At 41.8% G+C, this 21,603-nt stretch overlaps 1 protein-coding gene across 2 annotated transcripts; it reads right to left on the reverse strand.

Moving 5' to 3' along the window:
• Positions 1-55: 55 nt before the first annotated feature.
• KHDC4 (KH domain containing 4, pre-mRNA splicing factor) lies at positions 56-18,290 on the reverse strand. 2 transcript variants are annotated; one of them, XM_081112240.1, is made up of 14 exons: positions 18,190-18,290; positions 17,466-17,682; positions 13,370-13,498; positions 12,905-12,984; positions 11,293-11,345; positions 10,880-11,043; positions 9,924-10,135; positions 8,654-8,714; positions 7,961-8,018; positions 7,469-7,722; positions 4,449-4,640; positions 3,440-3,552; positions 2,283-2,374; positions 56-1,396 (listed from the first exon to the last, which is right to left on the reverse strand). In XM_081112240.1, exons 1-14 carry the CDS (start codon positions 18,225-18,227, stop codon positions 1,197-1,199), a joined length of 1,863 nt encoding a protein of 620 aa, XP_080968366.1. In that variant the 5' UTR covers positions 18,228-18,290; the 3' UTR covers positions 56-1,196. The 2 variants fall into 2 exon arrangements, 1 of the variants encoding a protein (XP_080968366.1); XR_013997135.1 differs by having other exon boundaries at positions 114-1,396; positions 3,440-3,524; positions 18,190-18,278.
• Positions 18,291-21,603: the final 3,313 nt, after the last annotated feature.

Genomic DNA, 21,603 nt, shown 5'->3' on the forward strand with positions numbered 1-21,603 from the left:
CATGTATGTATTTCTCTGGAGGTGTTAGAAAGTCATTGTGCTATGAGTAAACAAGTTTATGAATTTTAATGTATGGATGGGTTATGGAGTTAAGAACAGAGATACCACAAGCAGAATATTTATACATTTATTTATAATGACATTATGGTCTAAATATTTACAACATATAGGAAACCAGAGGATACGTTTATACAAAGCCAGCCTGCAAAGTATTCAAATGTGCAAAAATGACAGTTCAGTATCTCAAACTACTGATTCAGCAGACTAGCTCCTTCACTTTCACACATTAATATTGATACAAAAAAGTTCTTTTGGTAAAACCTGTAATGCCAAGAAAAAGGACAAGTTGCCATTTCAGTCACTAAGTCCACCATCCTATTGGGAGCAGTCAAATCTCTCTATTTTAGCTGCAACAGTTCTGAGAGAGACAGACCACTGTGTTTCATTTCTATGATAAATTCTGGCCAGCTTTTGATCAAGTAGTTTTCTGACCCAGTTGAAGACAAGAGCTTAGAAGAGCAATAAAAACAGCAATGGCTATCTGAGACAAGTGTGCCTGAAGGTGTCAGCTTTGGATCATTCCCCAAAAAAGACACAATAAAAAAAATAACTTCATTTTCTTACCCAGGATCCAGCTATTCCTGACAATTTTAAACTAGTGAAACAGCACTTGCCAAAATAGAAAGAACCCAAAAATGGAATAGGAGTGAGGAATCTGTAGATTTAGTACTGAAAGGAAAAGATGGTCTTAAAATCATTTCCCTACTAATAAATAGTAAGGCTTGGTTTGTAACAAGTTATTATCAAAATTGACCAAACAGTAGTAAAATACAAATAAAACTGTCTACATCAGAATAGGGGTTCTTCATTTGGAAAGGCCAGACCAGGTCAAATGTATACAGGAATGACCCCAATGGAATGCTGCGTTGGACAGCACATTTCACCGAGTGTTAAATAAAAAAGCTTCTGAGACAAATTTGTGATCCCACATAAATTTTAACGGATGCTATGCCACTGAAGAAAAAAGGATATTTTAAAAAGAATGAAAGCCTTTTAAGAAAGGAGACACTGCACCTCTAACTTCTGCCAAGGTCCACGATGGTTCCCAGTACAGGCCAAAGTCTTGTTAAATCAAATGCATGCATTATTGCTAAAGAAGAGTCACCGAGGGTCAAAAAAGTCTGTTCCACTGTTTCCTACGGGGCCATCCAGAATGGCATCTGTTGTTTAGCTCGTGGTTGTGATGACGGGAACTGATATCCCAAACTCCAGCCCTGTGGAAAGCTACCTGCATTTTTATGACCCCCGTGTTCCTCCTCTTCGTCAGATGAGTCTGCAGCATAAGCCACCAAGCCAAATCCCTTCTCTGTGGTTTTCATCTTCTTGACTGGATAATCTAGAATAGAGAAAAACAACCCAAACCCCATTCCCCGCCGAGAAAAAAGATAATACCATAAATTCGTTAATTAAAAAAAAAAGATGTTAATTTTAAGTGGTTAGTTGGACGCCATTTTGAGGTCACAGGGTCAGTGGTCACCCAAATGCGTTGAAGGTCACACGAAAAACAGCGCCAGCATCAGCACATGTGAATCCACAGAACCATGTAAGAAAACAGAGAAAGAAAAAAGAAACACACACACACAAAAAAAAAGAAAGAAAAAAAAAAGAAAAAAGGAAAGTTAGCAAGGGCATCTTTTGAGGCCGATACTTCACCTTTTAAAGAGTTTAAAGAAAAGAAAAAAATATTAATTTTCTTCTGTTCATTTTTATTATGACTAAAGGGAAGGAACAAAAATGTTCCCATGTACCTCTACAGGATTTAAGAGTTCTGGGATACTAAGAAGCAACATTTTTTTTATAATAGCCACAGGCTGACCATTCCCAACCAACAGAGCTATGAGAGGAGACATGGCTGAGTTCCCAATACAAAAATATCGATCTTTAATTCTGTTTCAGATTACCTCCAAGTATTTAGATAACAAGGCAACAAAATTTTGAAATGACCTACCAATCATTAGTATTTCCTAGGGTTTTAATGTCACTGATGTTATGTATAAAATATAAGTCGACTGACTCTTTTCTAGACACACGTCGGTTGAAAATAAAATGCTGTGTAACTATATGCTGTCCGTATGAATAAAAAGAAAAGTTTTTTCATTAGATTATAGAGGTTGGATTAAACACCTAAATGTATCGCACCTGAATGAACATCAGGTTAGAAAATTAACAGTTTAGTACCAGTCTTAGCCACTCCCTTAGTCCCCCCGTTATACCTTACTCACCATGGCTTCCTGTTAAGGTCCCAGACCCATTCCTTTCATCAGACTCTGTTTTTATGCCAGTCACTGGAAAGGCTGGTGGAGGCATCAACTGCCTGTTAAAAAAGAAACACTCTTTCAGACAAATTCAATCAATTTTAAATTCTCCTATAGATAAGCAGGGGAATAACAATACAGTCTGCAGATAACCTTTCAAGTTCACATTAATTTCAACCTTTAAGCTGTTTTCAAGTTGTAAGATTATGAGGCTTTGTCTACATCGCCAGGCCATGCCAAAAACAGGAGGACTGTTATGGGAAGTGAGCTCCCTTGTATGAAGGTTACTAATGACATAGGGAGAATCCAAGCACTAGATGGCAGGCCTGACTCCCATTCAAGTACTTCCATCCATGATACTCGATTCTAAGTAGCAAAATGGCTTGATTGTGTCACTACTACCTACCCTTTTTAAAAAAATGGCCAAGATACAGGTACAATGAAAGTAAAGGAAGATGACTAAATAAGCAAGCATGGAATTATTCAAAGCTAAGTATAGCTGCCTCTAAGACTGGGGAAGTTATATCATTGTATTTTCCATTACTGCATCAACTACAACAGGAACTTGTTTGCCCAAGTGATTTCATTTCAGTATTAGAACATGGAAACGTGTAGCAATGATCATTATTTACACTAATGGTACAAATGACATATGAATATCTATACTAATAAAAGGGTAATATGGTAATTAGACCCGGAGACCTTCCGGACAAAGCCATGGTGGCAGGGCCACGGCAGAGGCGGTTAGGAGTGATCAGGCCAGGAGGGGAGGGCAGTTGGGGGTTAGCAGGCCCACAATGGGGGGCAGTTGGGAGCGATCAGGCCGGTGGGGTGGGGACAGTTGGGGGTGAGAAGGCCAATGGTGGTGGTGGGGGCAGTTGGTGGTGAGCAGGCCAGCAGGCAGTGGTTAGGGGAGATCAGGCAGGCAGGCAGGCGAGCAGTTAGGAGCCAGCAGCCCCAGATTTCAAGAGGGGTATCCGACTGTGGGATCAGGCCTAAACCAGCAGTTAGACATCCCCTGAGGGGTCCCAGATTGGAGAGGGTGCAGGCCCACCCCACCCCCGTGCACGAGTTTCATGCACTGGGCCACCAGTATTCATATAATTACGTTCCAACTAACTTACCTGTCCCTCTCTCGCTCTTTGCCTGAGGAACTTGCCGCCTTCGATCCTGCACCTTCAATCTCATTCTGACTGGAGAAGCCTGTACCTAAATTAGTCATATGAATGGGTCCATGCTATGAGCAGAAAAATACAGTGGCATTAGCAAATCTACAACTGCTGTATTGACTTTAGCTCCTTAATGTAACTGTCAAGTGCCTCATCTTTCTGGTAAATTGCAGTAAACTGCACTACATAGCTCCTTGGGATCTGGAGCATAACCATAGTCAAAGTAGAGATTATTTATCTGTTGGGATGGTTAGGGATGTGGTGATTCACTATGTTATGTCTGTTTTCAACTACCCATAACTTACACGGTTTGTACAAACCTAGTTATAAGCTATAAAAATATTTCAAAGTTTGTTTCAAAAGAATGCTTCAAGGATTCCAGCAAAAGGTAAAGGTGCTTTTCCTGATAAAACAAAATTGCACCAAACTACATAATCTTAAAGAAAAAAAAACATCCTTAGTGAATGACTGTGTTTATAATTATGTATATGCAGATTCACTGCATTTCTGACACTTTTGGTGGTAGGGGGGCATCGGAGGAAAAAAAAATCACCACCTTTTTTTGGGAGAGAAAGGAAATCAAAAACTGAAACCCAAGGTTTTAAATATAAACCACATATTGGTAGAATGAGCTTTCAGTGAGATGTGTAGGGAAGTAAGAAGTATTATAGGCTTGCAAGTGTATGAATAAGAGAAGTCCAGAATTCTACAGAATTCCTTCTAGATGCTAGTCAGAGACTTCTCTAGGTGGAAGGCTTTGTATGCCCAAGGACAAAACCCACTCAGAAGGAATCAACTCTTGCTTTAAATTAATCCCCCAAGGATAAAAACCTAATCTAAGTCGATTCCAGAAAATGGAAATCCTAGTATTGGGAGGACAGTTCATATAGATGTGAATTTATCTTTATTTAAAGGGAGAATACAGAATAAGATTAGGAAAGTAAGACAGGATATTTTATTTAACCTGGTATCCAAGAAGTCCAGATTCTTGTTCATCTGGTAGCTCCTCCGTGAATCTCCTCTTCTGTGCCTGGGTTTGAGTTGGAGTTGGGAGTGGGGGCTGGGGCTGGGGCTGGGGCTGAGGTGGGGGTTGAGGGCCGGCAGGCAAGGCAGGTTTGACAGGAGTAGCAGGAATAAAAGGCCCACTCATCGGACTCTGGGACAAAAACAAACCAAGGGGGGGGGAGGGAAAGTGTGAGAATCCCTAACTAATGAAGAAGTAAACAATGAAACAATGATTATAATATACTTTAATGATCAGGGGATAGCACATGAATCTTTCACCTTCTGGCACTTAAGTTTCCTTCATGTATAATTTTTAAAAATATGTTTTTATTGATTTTAGAGAGAGAGGGAGAGGGATAGAAACACCAATCGGCTGCCTCCTACATGCTCTATCCTGGGGAGCATGCCCAAAACCTGGCATGTGCCCTGACTGGAAATAGATCTGGTACCTCTTAGTTCATGGGTCTACACTCAACCACTGAGCCACACCAGCCGGGCCCTTCATGTGTAATTTGCTAACAGTATTACCTAGCCTTCCCACCTTCATGGTAGAGAAACATGAAATTGATAATCTCTACAGCTTTAAACTCTCAGGTAAACCTGTTGTGCATTTGAGCTATTAGGAGCAAACATGACCTTTAACAAACAAAAACTCCAGCCACTTACTTAGAAGTTACCAAGCAACAACACTCTCTTACTGCCCTCGCTGGTTTTGCTCAGTGGATAGAGCATCGGCATGTGGACTGAAGGGTCTCAGGTTCCATTCTGGTCAAGGGCACATGCTCAGGTTGCGGCAGGCGTGGCTCAGTGGTTGAGCGTCAACCAATTAACCAGGAGGTCATGGTTCGATTCCCAGTCAGGTCACATGCCGGAGTAGCAAGCTTGATCCCCAGCAGATCAATGATTCTCTCTCATCATTGATTCTGTTTCTCTCTCCCCCCCACCCCCCCTTTCCTCTCTGAAATCAATTAAATTATATTAAAAAAAAAAAAAGGAAACATCAATGATGAGAATCATTGATCAGCTGCCTCCTGCATACCCCCTACTGGAGATTCAGCCCATAACCGGGGCATGTGCCCTTGACAGGAATTGAACCCGGGACCCTTCAGGCTGTAGGCTGATGCTCTCCATGGAGCCAAACCAACTAGGGCAGATTTCTTTCTTTTTTTTTAAGTGAGGATGGGAAAGGAAGAGGGAAACATAGATAGGCTGCCTCTGGTACCCACCCTGGCCTGGAATCAAACTGGCGACCTTTTGGTACACGAGACACGCTCCAACCAATTGAGCCACACTGGCCAGGGCTACTCCCATTCTATATAGAAAGAAAACCAAAGCCTCGATAGGTTATATTATATCCCAACATCACACAACTCAAACGTGGGAAAGCATATCTATCTCTAAACCCCAACTGTTAATCACTCTGCTATACTGCTTTCTAATTACAACAGAATGTGGCTCAAAGCTGGAGAACTATATAGCTCTGCCTAAATATAAAAGGTAAAATAATTATGACTAGAGACCACAACAGAATTTAGTCCAGAAGTCCTTTGTTGTCTCATACTGTACAACCTTCTTCAGTGCTGACAGCCCACAGGTAAGGAGACTGGGCAATGGTTCGAGGCAGCAATTTACTCTGGCATGGGTACACTATGAGAAGCCCACGGAGAAGGGCCCACCATAAATCCATTACCATGCTCTCTCATTAGTCTCTCCCCTGCCTCTAAGTATGATGGATATAATGTGTCTAGATGAGCTAACTGTCTACTTCTTTCCTAAAATTCTAGTTTCTTACAGTTTGAGAAATAAATACCAGTACTTATAATCCTTATGTTTGGCAAGTTCCCATATATCTTGGCCTAGGAACACCTGTATATGAGAGTTCTAAGATTAGTTAATTCCATTCCAATCATCTAGAGATGTAGTATAGGCCAGCCCCTTTCTCCTTGAGCACTTTTAAACTATATAAAGCCAGGTACAGGCATATGATGGCCCACAGTATGGCACACTATGATTCTGGCCTGCTACCTATTTTTGTCAATCAAGTGTGACTGGCATACGGACATGCGTGTGTGTTTGGTATTGTCTGCAGCTGCTTTTGCGCAACAACAGCAGGGCTACAGTATTGTGACAGCAACCACGTGGCTTACAAAGCCTAAAATATTTAGCATCAGGTACTTTGTAGAAAGTTCACTGACGCCTGCTCTAGACAACTATAAGGTGGCAAGGCTCATGAAACTGTGAACTTCAAGATGAACAGACACATGTACACATTATTCCAAAGGACTCAGGTAGTTTGTTGGTGGTAAGAGAGAAGATGATACTAGAGCCCTGGCTGGGTAGCTTAGTTGGTTAGAGTGTCATCCCGATACACCAAGGTTGCAGGTTCGATCCCCGGTTACGGCACATACAAGAATCAATCAATAGCTTTGGCCAGTGTGGCTCAGGTTAGAGCATTGGTTCTCACACCAAAGGGTCTCGGGTTCGATCCCCAGTCAAAAGCACATACCTGAGTTGCAGGTTTGATTCCCAGCCTCGGTAGGAGTGAATGCAGGAGACAACCAGGCACACGGGTTCGAGAGGCAACCCTTCAATGTGTCTCTTCCACACCAATGTCTCTCTCTCTTTCTCTCTTCCTTTCTCCTTTCCTCCCTTTCACTTTCCCTCTCTCTCCCCCTCCCCACTCCCTTCCAGTCTCTCTAAAAATCAAATGAAAATACATCCTCAGGTAAGGATTAACAATAGCTACAAAAAAAGCCTTTTAATTTTAAAGTATTTTAAATTAAAAAAGAATCGAACAATGAATGCATAAATAAGTGGAACAACAAAATTGATGTTTCTAATTTTAAAACAACTTAAAAATAGGAAAATAGTATTTCATATTACATACAATTCCTGAATAAAATCACCACTTTTCCACTCTTTCCCTGCCCCAATTTTTCCTAATTCAATGGTATCATGTTTCATATTCTGACATCTTACCTGTCCAGTGCTAGCTGGAGGCTGCACTTGTGTTATCGGGTATTGTGTAGGCACAGGTGGGACTCCAGTAGGTAATGCTGGCAAGACTCCAGGTGCCAATGAAACAGCTGGTGGCACTATGCTTGGAACTCCATAGGGAGGCTGAATTGGCTGCTGAGGAGGGGGAACAACAGGGTAACCAGACTGATAGCCATTGGATGGATAATATGGTGGTTGAGGAGGGACACTACTTATAGCAGAGGGTTGTGTATAGCCTGAAGGGGAAGAAAAAAAGTGTTTAATCAGCTGCAGCAGAATGAGACATTTTAGCTGAATATTAAACTTAATCTTCAGGGAAGAAAAATACTGAGGCTCAACTGGCTTTCCAAATTACCCTAAGTTGAAGGGAACACTATTAGTGCCCTGGCACAATTAGTCTAGCCTCATGTATCAATATTTTATTCATAAATATCACTAGCAAAATATTTTATAAATACTTTAAGACATACACACCTGGTAAAGGTACAGCAGTATTAATCTGATTCACAAATCTAGAGTATTCGGCATGAACCTGAAAGAGAAGGGAAAACAAATATGTACTATAGATTCAAAATTCCCTAGTGAAATAGCTCCTGAACAAGAAATGCATGCCAACTGTGCCCCTGGCTAGGGAAAATATGACTTCCTTAAAAAGAATGCTAGTTGCTAGAATGGTGTAATGGTTTGAATAGTGTCATGTGTGTCCCTCCACACCCACACCCCCGCATATTCACGTCTGCCTGTAACTCAGAATATGACCTTATTTGGAAACAAGGTATTTGCTTGGAGGTTGTTAAAATGAAGTCCAACTGGATTAGAGCAAGCCCCAAATCCAAAGACTGCTACCCTTAGCAGAGGAGATAAGAACGGAGTTATGCTGACACAAGGCAAAGAATGCCAAGGGCTACAGACGATCACAAGAAGCTAGGAGGGAGGTGTGGGATGGATTCTCCCACAGAGCTTTCAGGAGGAACCAACCTACCCCACACCTCAATTCTGGACTTCTGGCTCCCTGAACTATGAGAGAATACATTTCTGTTGTTTGAATTCTGTTGTGGTAATTTTGTGTGGCAGCATAGGAAACTAATACAGGTGGGAAAAACAGCTAAGACACAGTCTAAAATGGCAGTAGCTGTTCTGAATAAGTATGAGACAAATATAACTCACTGTTTGCAAGAGATTCTCACAGAGCTTCTTGGCAGCAGCAAGGCCTTCTGGTTTGGGATGACTGCAAAGAAATTAACAACCAAGAATTCAAAAGGAAGAAAAATAAAGGATACAGGATTCTGTTTTCACTATGTATGCTGCTTTATAAGCTTAATACATTCAATGCAGCACAAATCTAAGCTTCTGAAAACCACTAAATAGGGACCCAAAATCCTATAAAATAAAAGCCTAATATGCTAAGTGTCCAGTTGTCCGCTCGTCCATTCAACCAATCAAAGCATAATATGCTAATGATATGCTAAGGCCACTTAACCTCTTGCTATGACGTGCACTGACCACCAGGGGGCAGATACTCTGACTGGTAGGTTTGCTTGCTGACCGAGGTCTTGGGACTGAATGAGATGGGCCGGACATGCCCTGGAGCTCTCCTGAGGTCCCTCCCCCACAGTCCCTCCCCGGCTAGCCAACCTCTCTCATCCCTCACCGGCCCCTATCGTGCACCAGTGGGGTCCCTCAGCCTGGCCTGCCCCCTCTCGCAATCTTGGACCCCTCGGGGGATATTGGAGTGTGGTTTTGGCCCAATCCTGCAGGCCAGGCTGAGGGACCCCACTGGTGCACAATTTTGTGCACCAGGCCTCTAGTAATGTTATAAGTCCTTTAAGGTACAACTAGTATTATTTTTATATATATATATATTTTTTTTTTATTGATTTTTTTACAGAGAGGAAGGGAGAGAGATAGAGTTAGAAACATCGATGAGAGAGAAACATTGATCAGCTGCCTCCTGCACATCTCCTCCTGGGGATGTGCCCGCAACCCAGGTACATGCCCTTGACAGGAATGGAACCCGGGACCCTTCAGTCCGCAGGCCGACGCTCTATCCACTGAGCCAAACCGGTTCCAGCACAACTAGTATTATTACCATATTATTTTATTGGTCTTTCTCTGAGTAATAGTACTTTGTGATAAAAAGAAAAGACATTTAAAAATATTGTGATAGGTTTAAGTCAAAGTTATTGTAGGCTCATGACAGCTCGTTTTAGGATCATAGACTTGTATAAAATCCAAGGAGTTGAATACTAAAAAAGATAACCTATCTCCTAATCCAACAATTTTTATTAGCTAATTATAAAGTGATTACTCCTGGTATTTACCTAAGTTCCTTCACATTACTACTTATTAAGCCCATTTTTCTCTTCCTCCTTCTGAATCACTGCTGTCTGTACTGCTAAGTTAACAAGGATTTAAATGTTCTCAGCTCCATCCATACCTGATGTAAATATACATAGGTTCAAAAGCTTCTCGGCCAGATGCTGGCTCAATGCACCCTGAACCCTTGCCTCGTAGAAAGACTTTGGCACCCGTTTCGATCTGAATGTGCTGCAAATAGGAGCAGCCTGGACCTTCCACTTTCTCTTTGACATTAAAAGTGGGCACAGCATGTTCCAGACCCACGAATAATTTATCTTGAACATAATGCATCTGTGGAGGAACAGAAAGATCAGGTTAAACAGAGGATATAAAGTTAAATCCAAACCATGGAAATCATTATACAAAATATTTTCATTCTCCAGATACACTTAATTACTTCCAGAATAAGGATCCCCTATCATTTCTATCAAAATGGCATTAAAATAAACCTTATCAGATAGCTTAATTTAAATGAGAACTACAGACCACATACCTACTGCTCAGCAAAACCTATCTAAGAGGTGAAAAATCCCAATTCAATAGTGAATAAGCATTTCCAGTTCCTCTCAACTGATATATGTTAAGAAATTATAGCAAAGACAGTTTCCTGTAAAACTGGAGTAGAATGTTGGGTAGTGCAGTCAGCCCTGTGATATTCTCCAATAAGGGCTGCTCTCTCCAACCCTTTTTTTTAGGAGGATTGTATCAGCAGAGTCTTACTTCATCAGACTCAGCCTTCTTAGTCCTCCAGCTGCCATCAGGTTTACAAATATAAATTCAAACCACTAACTTTAAATGTACAATGTGCATACTCTTTGTTCTATCAAAAGCCCCTTTCTGGAATATGTGAGAAGGAAGAGCTATGTGCTCAAATGTTCACTACTACATCTTGGACACCTAAATGGTCCATTAATCTGATATTGATAATGGTAACTTTCAGGATTTTACTTCTTTCTTCATAGTTTCTGTATTCTTTTGCACGTATCATTTTTATAGAAATGATAAAGCTGTTAATGATCTCTCCACAAAACATACCCCTGACTGGAAGGGAGGCTTCTGGCTAACAGCTGGAGACAGCTGCGTAATGGGCGCTGGTTGGTGATAGACCGTGACTGTCGCACCATTAAAAGTTGGACTTGTCCCCGTGGCAGCTTTCACCACCCCATTGGTAATAATTTCTTTGATTCGGTTTACAGCTCCTAGGGAAAAGCACAGAGAGTAAGATATTATACCAAAGAACTGAATGAACTGACTAGTAACCAATGATAAACACAGGCCAATACTTAATTATCTGAGTACTAATCCATTTTATAGATGACCCAAATGTCTGGCTCCCAACCTTTCTAAACCCCTATGTACATTCATGAGTACTTCATAAATAATATCACACACATCCCTGTACTTTGCTTTCCACAAAAAGTGATAGGTGAGCCAAAAACATTACTTACTGTCCACTAATTCCCGTGTCTGGCCTTGAACATGAAGATATAATGGACGATCCCTATAAAGAGAAATATAAAATGATGACCCCAAACTGGTAATAACCAAAGAAGGAGCTAAATGAGTCACCAAAACTAACTTGTAACATTTAAAGCTTCCAAATAAGTGAAAGGAACTACACAGCACATGAAAATGGCTATTGCTAATTTCTAAGAGCATGGTTTAACAGTGGAGGAATGACTAAGCCAGGGGTGGGCAAACTTTTTGACTCGAGGGCCACAATGGGTTCTTAAACTGGACCGGAGGGCCGGAACAAAAGCATGGATGGAGTGTTTGTGTGAACTAATATAAATTCAAAGTAAACATCATTACATAAAAGGGTCCGGTCTTTTTTCCATAGTTTTATTCATTTCAAACGGGCCGGATCCGGCCCGAGGGCCGTAGTTTGCCCACAGCTGGACTAAGCCAATGTTAAAGATGTTATTTTGTCCTGGCCAGTGGCTCACTTGGTTGGAGTGTTGTCCCATACATCAAAAGGTTGTGAGTTTGATTCCCAATCAGGGCACATACCTAGGTTGTGGGTTTGATTCCCAGCTGGTGCATGTACAGGAGGCAACCAATCAATGTTTCTCACATCGATGGCTCTTTCTTTTTCCCTCTCTAAAAATCAATAAAAACCAATCCTCAGGTGAGGATTAAAAAAATAAAATTGAATACTAGGAAAGACGAAGCTAAACTGAGATGAAATCTTTATAGATAACCTACAACTTATAATCATCAGAGATATTAAGGAGTCTTGATAACAAAAATTGTTTAGCCCTGGCTGGGTTTCTCAATGGTTAGAACAGGGGTTGGGGAACCTTTTTTCTGCCAAGGACCATTTGGATATTTATAACATCATTCATAGGCCATATAAAATGATCAACTTAAAAATTAGCCTGCTGTATTTGGTTAAACATTTAATTAACTCACCCCTAATGCGTCAGCAAGGCCAGACCAAATGATTTCACAAGCCTCAGACCAACATTCCCCACCCATATTAGAGCGTCCACCAGCGGACCAAACGGTATTGGGTTGGATTCCCGGTCAAGGGCACGCACTTCAGTTTCAGGTGTGTGTGTGTGTGTGTGTGTGTGTGTGTGTGTGTGTATCTCCCTCCCTCCCTTCCACGCTCTAAAAATCAATGGAAAAAATATCCTCAGGTGAGGATTACTTTTTTTTTAACTTTAAAAAAGGTTACAACAAAGTATGAACTCATTTGTTAGGGGAAATATTTCCATAAAAAACAGTTTACAAGTATCACATTAAGTGTTAACAATTATTATCTTCTTTTACACTTTTGCATAATTTGTTGTCTTCAATAAAGACACTGTGAAATAAAAAAAAACATAGCACAATAGAAAAAGAATAATTGCAACACTTCTTGTATCTATTGAAGATGTCCTGAATTCTGCAATAAAGCACATATACATATACATAGTTATATATCTATTAACCAAAGTAGCTACTGCATAAACTACTAATCAAGCACTTACATGTATTCCCTAAGAATGAAATATATTAAGCTAATGTGAGTCATATACCCGGCCCTTCCCCAAAGTAGAGGATATGCATACACACCCAGGTCCTACTTTGGCCTTCTCCTCAGTGGTCATGAACCTCCCTCGAGTTGACACTGCAGCCCCACTAAGTCGGCTGATCTAAAAAGGAAATTTTCTATTAAAAACATGATGTGGCAATTGATAGACTTCAATGACAGGTAGCAGGATAGATTTTCCCCATCCAACCATTCCATCCATCCCATCAATAAGGTAGAAATGAGTTCTCTCTGCTATCTGAAAATCTAGTTCCATTGTTTCTTACTCAGACCACCCAGGGAATTCACACATAGCTGGGTTTTTTTTTGTTTTTTTTTTTACTATCACTAAGAAGTTCCTCTAGAGTTAAATCAAACCCAACCCTAACTTTGGAGAGTATGACCCAAATACACTAATAAATATCTGATTCATGTCTGTCCTTATTTAGCAGTCTTATTTTTCTAAAACCACATCCACCCACATTCCCCAAAGCCCAACATCTCCACACCTCGTCTTGAGTTTGTCCTCGAGTCAGCAAGTTCCTACATGTGAGAGGCACATCATTGATCTCTACTTCAGCTACCACCAGGTCATCCTTGCTTTTACTGCTAGTTAAGCCTTTTCCAGGGGCCTGAAGCTACAAAAAGAGAAATTAGATTAAAAAGTTTACATGATGAAATATCTTCTCAATGCCCAATTCAAAAATATACCTTCCCAAATCCCCCTTTACCTGCCTACAAACATACTTGGAAACACTCCCTGGTCATTCTTCATGAATGAAATAACATGCAAATAAAACCTCACTATTGTCGATCTATGAACCAAAAGGTCATGGTTTGATTCCTGGTCAGGGCACATGCCCAGGTTTCAGGATCGACTCCCAGTGGGGGCATGCAGGAGGCAGCCGATCAATGATTCTCAACATTGATGTTTCTTTCTTCCTCTCCCTTTCTCTCTGAAATCAACAAAAATATATTTTAAAAATAAAATTTTAAAAACTTCACTAAAATGATACCAAGTACAGTTTACTTGAAGGCTGCCATCAGATTTCTCTATAATCTTGGCCATGTGTGCATTTTTATGACCACATAATTACAGAAACTCTATGAATTAGAAGGGCCAAGTCATGATGCTTTGCAGTTCAATTAGCTAACCATGTGTGTAAATACAGGGTAGAGCTCAACACACAATTCAAAGTCAGTAACTCATATGCCACACCTGTGTAATGGGAAGTAGCTTTGTGTAAGGCTTTTCAGTGTTAACACGATGGTCACAACATATCAAATTAAACTAATTGCATCTTTCAATATCAAAACCCGAAATTGGCCCTGGCCAATGTGGCTCAATTGGTTGGAGTGTCTTCCTGTACACCAAAAGGTGGTGGGTTTGATTCCCAGTCAGGGCACACAGCCAGACTGTGGGTTCCATCCCTAATGTGGGCGAGCGTGGGAGGCAATCAATGTTTCTCTCTCTCTCTCCCTTCTTCTAAAATCAATTTAAAAAACAACCACCCTTAAATTGTATCTAATTTACATTCCACCCCATTACCCTCTAAGGAAGAGTGTGTAAAAAGTCAAATAAGATCCTAAAATCTGGAGACACACTAAATAGACACAATACATATCTCCTTACCTTTGTTTAGCCCTCTTCAGCATGCATTATACATCTTAGCTCACTGAATCCTTATGGCAGGCATGCCAGTATTGTCCAACAGAACTTTGTGTGATGATGTAAGTATCCTCTAGCTCAGCCGTCGCCAACCGGGGGTCCATGGACCACTGGTGGTCCGTGAGGTCCGAAAGGTTGGCAACCGCTGCTCTAGCTGGCGGTGCAAAATGGGTGCCACTAGCCACATATCTACTGAGCACCTGAAATGTGACTAATGTGACCAAGAAACTGACTTTTATATTTTATTTATTTATTTTTTTAAAAATATATTTTATTGATTTTTTACAGAGAGGAAAGGAGAGAGATAGAGAGCCAGAAACATCGATGAGAGAGAAACATCGATCAGCTGCCTCCCGCACACCCCCCACTGGGGATATGCCCGCAACCCAGGCACATGCCCTTGACCGGAATCGAACCTGGGATCCCTCAGTCCGCAGGCCGACGCTCCATCCACTGAGCCAAACCGGCTTCGGCTATATTTTATTTTTAATTCAAATCTTTAGTCACATGAGGCTAGTGATTATGGGACCAGACTTAACAGATATATATAACCAACCCCATTACAGATGAGGAAAGTGAGGCTCATCTGTCAAAGCCACCCAACCAGTAGCTGCGGATCCTGGGATTTAAACCTAGGTATTCTGATTCTAAATTCAGTATTTATGCACCATGCTGCCTGTTGCTGAGTTCATTTACCATTTTAAAAATTACTTATTAGAGAAAAAAATGAGTCTAAATGATTAACATCAGTATTAAGAATTTTAATATTCATGGAGCATTCCTTCTTCATCAGTGTTCTTTTAATATTTCCTTGTAGACCTTAGAAATGGACAGTTGACTCATACAATCTTTGCAAACCATTAATATAAAATGAGTAATAAACTTCCAAGTCATTAAAATTTCTCACCAATTCTGCAGAACTTGAATATTTAAGTATCCAGACAGGTTATGGCCTACTAATAAAGATTCTGTTAATGTTATCTACTGATAAATTAGAAGGCTAACAAAGAATATCATTCTTTTCTTTCCAGCTTTATTGAGGTATACTTAAAAAATAAAAATTGTATATATTTAAGGTGTACAACTTGATGTTTTACTATATGTATACATTGTGAAATAGTCACCACAAACATGCTAATCAACAAGTCCATAACCTCACATTCATTGAATTTTCAAATACAGAACTCATCTCTTTACAAGGATGGCAAATTTAAGCCAAAAGAAGTTTTAAAAATTGTAATTCCAATAGAATGGGCTGCCTTGGAATATACTGAACTCTACAACTCTAGAGGCTTTCAAGCAAAAGCTAAACATCCAATTGTCTGAGACGACTCTGAAGTAGACATCCATGCCAACCACTTACATAGATTTTGGACAAGTTCCTTTACATTCATGAGCTTAACTTTCCTCACCTATAAACTGGTGACAATAATTCATTTCATAGAAATGCTGTAAGGATTTCTTTTAAGTGCAAAGCATGCATTCTGGCAATACAGTCGCTATATACTCATTATCCTATAGGAAAATTCTTGCATTCTATGGCAATTAAGTTAAAGGTTTCCAAGTTCAGATCCATTCTAGCTGTAAGGGAGTTTATAAAATGTTCAAATAATTCCCTCAATTGTGTGAAGACAACAAAACCATATATATAAATAAAATTCTTTCATTTCTTGTGTAATTGCACTTTGGTTAGGCAGTCATTAAAAAGTTGAATCTAGCCGAAACCGGTTTGGCTCAGTGGATAGAGCGTCGGCCTGCAGACTGAAAGGTCCCGGGTTCGATTCCGGTCAAGGGCATGTACCTGGGTTGCGGGCATATCCCCAGTGGGGGATGTGCAGGAGGCGGCTGATCGATGTTTCTCTCTCATCGATGTTTCTAACTCTCTATCTCTCTCCCTTCCTCTCTGTAAAAAATCAATAAAATATATTTAAAAAAAAAAAAAGTTGAATCTAACCCGATACACCAAGATTGTGGGTTTGATCCCTGGTCAGGATGAACATACAAGAATCAACCAGTGAATGCATAAATAAGTGGAACAACAAATAGAGGTTTCTTTCTCTACCCCTTCCTCTCTCTAAAACAGCGGTTCTCAACCTGAGGGTCGCGACCCCTTTGGGGGTCAAACGACCCTTTCACAGGGGTTGCCTAAGACCATTGGAAAACACATATATAATTATATACTGTCTTTGTGATTAATCACTATGCTTTAATTATGTTCAATTTGTAACAATGAAATTGGGGGTCACCACAACACGAGGAACTGTACTAAAGGGTCGCGGCATTAGGAACGTTGAGAACCACTGCTCTAAAATCAATAAATGAAAAAAAGAATTTTAAAAAGTTGAATCTATAGATTATTAGAGACATCGGAAAGTTCACTTGATTTATTTGAACTCCTTTGACTTTAGGGAAAATGCACATGTATCAAAAAGCATATTACAGCCCTAGCCGGCTTGGTTCAGTGGATAGAGCGTCAGCCTGCCAACCGATGGGTCCCAGGTTCGATTTCGGCCAAGGGCACATACCTGGGTTGCGGGCTCCATCCCCAGTGGGGGGTATGCAGGAGGCAGCCGATCAATGATTATCTCTCATCATTGATGTTTCTATCTCTCTCTCGTTCTCCCTTCCTCTCTGAAATCAATAAATACATTACAAAAAAAAAAAAGCATATTACATCCCTGCTTTACATGATTACACTTAAGCTGAACTAAGTGAACACAGACAAAACAAGCTATTTGGTCCATAAATGTCATCAACCCAACCAAAACTGCCTCGTCAAAACCAATGACAAAACTTCTGGTACATTCCAAAACTAAGTGACCTTTAAATTACCGTACCCGTTTTCTCCCTCATTAATACAACTGGTTGTGAGATTACAGGACTACAAAAAACCCTCTTAAAATTGCAGTTAGCTGAGTCCCTTCAACTTCAAGTACCTTCTCAGCAGCATTCTGAGTTGGTTTCAGCTTCCCTTTGGCCATGAGCATGGCATTGATCTTGGCAGCCACAGCGGCAGCGGCATCTAAGGCTCCAGAGGGAGCAGCTGTGGTGCCCCCAGGACTTCCCCCACCGCCGGGCACCTCCCCACCTGGGGCCGCCGGAGGGAGGAAGAGAAGGGGGGCTGGAGCTGGTTGGTCCCATTTGCTGCGGCGCCTACAATGAGTAAAAGAAAAATAATAGGCCCCCCCAAAAAAAGCTTTCACTTATACTATTTTCCCCTTGCTGTGCCTTGGCACCCCGTTTTCCCCCTATCACGTTCCCTTGACACCTTCGAATCTCCTCTCAGGGCTTCAGATTACCATCTTAAATAGACAATTACTGCATGATTTCCCCAAATCCGCACTTCTTTCAACCCTTTTCCAGAATCTACTTCCTTTCTCTTCCGTCATCCCCATCAAAAGACTTCACTCTGTCCCACAAGCCCTCGTTTTCGCCTTCCCCTCGGCCCGCACTCCCAAAAGTCCCTGCTTTCCTCTCCCCGCTGATCCCCGCCGGCCTTTTTCCGGGGCCCCAGGCCCGCTCACCACCCTTCCCAACAATCCGGCCCCCCGAGAGCACACTCCCACTTCAGCGCCCCTCCACCCACACGCAGCTCCCCAGGGCCCCCCGCCTCTCCCGCGCCCCCCGCTCGCCGCGATTCCCTCGCCCGCGAAGCCTTACCCGCCGGCTCCAGGATGTGTCGCGCTCCCCGCGGACATGGCGACCGGCTCGGCTCAACCACCCGCCAAGTATCCCACAACCACCCTCCCGTCACTTCCGCCCCTAACGCCCTGACGCACAGTCTCTTCCGGTCGTGAGGCCAAGAAGTTCCGGTTAAAACGTCTATTCCGATTGGACTCTCGTGGATCTCCAGGCGTCTGGCATTAGCCGAGGCTGGTAGGGTGTGACCTTCTTGTCGGGCCTTGCCCCAGAGAAAGATGGTTACTGATCCTCGCATTAAAGCGAAATTAGCGCGGGGAGAATCGATCTGTGTTGTGGGCACATTGGTAACCTACACGATAATACGCACGCACGAGTCTGGGAATTACGCCGATTTCCCCCCAAATTGAGCTGTATTCTTAGGGGATCCCAGGCGCTAGTGGGGAAGCGCTTTCTCGAGGTCTTTTGCCCACTTCACGTTTCAGTTACCTTATTTAGGAAACGGAAAATGATTCGTCCTAAAGGTCATTGGAAGGATTTATGGTTTTGTGTGTTTATTTTTGTTTCTTTTCCGTGCGCCAAGCATTGTTTTAAGAGGAGGACATAGATAAAGCGGAAAGCTGCGGGTCCTGCCTTTCTAGTACGAGGTGGCGGGCAGGCAGGCAGACAGATGCGAATGGCGAGGTGGTATCATCAACAGGTGAAGAAGGTGAAGTGCTCGACTTGAAGGCGCTTACACTGAAGTATTTGAAAGAAATGGAAGCTGAACATCTGAGTCGGGGCGGAGAAGTGGTAATAGGTTATGAAACCCTGTTAAGGTTGAACTGGCCTGAGTGTGGGGGCCAGATCCTGAAAGGCCTTGAAGGCCAACCGAGAAGTCAGAGTTGATGTTGGAAGCCAGAGATTTCCAACACGGGGGTACCTTGGAGCTGCCAGGAGTTTCTAGCTCACATAAATATAATACAGCACTGTTTTTCAAATAAGTTTGCATTCTGATAGGATTAATAGAATACAAATTCATTTAAAAAGTCAAATGTGTAGTGTTTCCCTTTCAGCATTTAATAAGTTTCCCCTTCGTACACATGCCACCGATATTGGATGTGAAATATGTATTTCTGCATTCTTTTCTGTTGCATTGGTCTATTTGCTTTGCTATAGTGTCTTTATTACAGTAATTCCATGTGCATGTATATTTTTAAAATATGTTTTTATTTATTTTAGAGAGAGGGAGAGAGCGAGATAGAAACATCATCTATAAGAAAGAAACATCAGTGGGCTTTCTGCTGCACACCCCCTACTTGGGATCCAGCCCTCAACCCAAGCATGTGCCCTGAGCAGGAATCCAACCAGCCAGTTCCTGGTGCAGGGGATGATGCTCAACCAACTGCGCCACACCAGCTGGGCCCGTGTATATTTTAATATCTGTTCGGGCGAGCCGGTTCTCATTCTACATTTTCTGCATACAGGTGTATTTTTTTCCAAGTGAATTTTACTTATTTTTAAAATAACTATATAAATTTCAAATGTACAACATAATTCAATATCTGTGTACTGTATTGCATGTTCACCACCAAAAGTCTAGTTTCCTTCCATTGCCATATATTTGACCCTTTTACTCAATTTGTCCTGCCCCTATCCCCCCAAGTGAATTTTAGATTAAACAACATTGTTTCCCCTTTGCCTTGTCTCCCCAAAACACATGGCTGTTGGGATTCTGATGGTAATTCATGAACCATAAAATCTTCCCTTTTTAACAGGGTACTTTAAGTGTACAATTTAGTGCCTTTTTGTGTATTCACAAAGTTGTGCTGCCATGACCAGTATCTAATTCCAGATCATTTTCACCACCCCTAAAGCAATCCTGCACCCATTAACAGTTACTTCCCATTTTCCTCTCCTGTCAGCCACCATCAACCACTGATCTACTTTCTGTCTCCATGGGTTTGCTGATTCTGGGCATTTCATATAAATGGAATCATATATGATCTTTGTGTCTGGCTTCTTACAATGTTTTCAGGGTATTAGTGCTTTGTAGTTTTCAGTTTGCCAATAATGCACACCTTTTTGTCAGATTTATCCCTAAGATTTTTCTTTTTGATGCTCTGCCACTTTTTTAAATATACGTATATATTTTTATTGATTTCAGAGAGGAAGGGAGAGGGAGAGGGAGAGAAACATCAATGATGAGAGAGAAACATTGATCGCTGCCGCCTGCACGCCCCACACTGGGGATTGAGCCTGCAACCTGGGCATGTGCCCTGACTGGGAATCCAACCGTGACCTCCTGGTTCATAGGTCAACGCTCAACCACTGAGCCATGCCAGCCGGGCTGGACTAGATTATCTTAAAGATCCTACCATCCATCTCAAAAGTTTGTTATATTTTATGAGGTGAGGGACCTTATTTTATTAATTTTTATCTTCCCACCATCTAGCACAGTGCCTAGCACATAGTAATAGTTTGGGAAATGCTGTGATTAACACACGAATGAATAAATAATGCAAAGGAGGGAAGGAAGGGAGGGAGGGAGGAAAGATCAATAAATCAACAAAATTCTAGAAAAGTGCAAGGGCCCAAAGTGAAGTTCTTTGACTCGGCCAGCTGGTGGCATCACTTCTTTATATAACCACAGGGCGGGTGTTGATAGGGCAAGGGAAAGGATTTAGATTAGAAATGAATAAAGGTAAAAAAAGAAATGATCACAGGACCAGATATTGCAAATGGATAGCAGAATTCTGACCCAGCTTCTTTTCTTCAAGCTAAGAGAAAGTAAGTCTGATGCATTAAGCAGACACCTTCGCTGCTAGATTGGCAAGGGGATGCTTGGATGGGTGGCCAGGAGGTAACTCATGGGACTCATCTGAACTTGGGCTTCTACCACCCCCTTCACATGCATCCCTTGCTGAAAAACCCAAACATCCTGGCACCATCTGGATCTTTTTACCTTTGGGTCTCTTCTGTAAGGTTCATTAAACCCACTGCTGCCTGGCCAGCATGACTCAGTAGTTGTCATGGTTTGATTCCCAGTCAGGGCACATGCCCAGGTTGCGGACTTGATCACCAGTGGGGGGTGGGGGTGGGGGGCAGGAGGCAGCCAATCAATGATTCTCTGTCATCATTGATGTTTCTGTCTCTCTCTCCTGCTCCCTTCCCCTCTGAAGTCAATAAAAAGACATATTTTTAAAAAACCACTGCTGATTTATTGTCCTGAAGGGCCCTTCTCCTCCCCCAGCACGCCAAGGAAACTGAACATCACACATTGTAATGAGTTGGCAGAGGGCAGGAAGGTGTTGAATATTCTGGAACCCTTGAAAAAGCCTCACTCTTCTGTCTACCCACCTCCCACCTCTGCTTTCCCATCACAGCAAGTTGTGCAAAGGGTAGGGATATGGGCACAAAATGGGAGGACCCAATGAAGCATGTTTTCCGGTTAGG

The sequence above is a fragment of the Myotis nattereri genome (assembly GCF_964212035.1).
Source record: "Myotis nattereri genome assembly, chromosome: 18".
Lineage (NCBI taxonomy): Eukaryota > Metazoa > Chordata > Mammalia > Chiroptera > Vespertilionidae > Myotis > Myotis nattereri.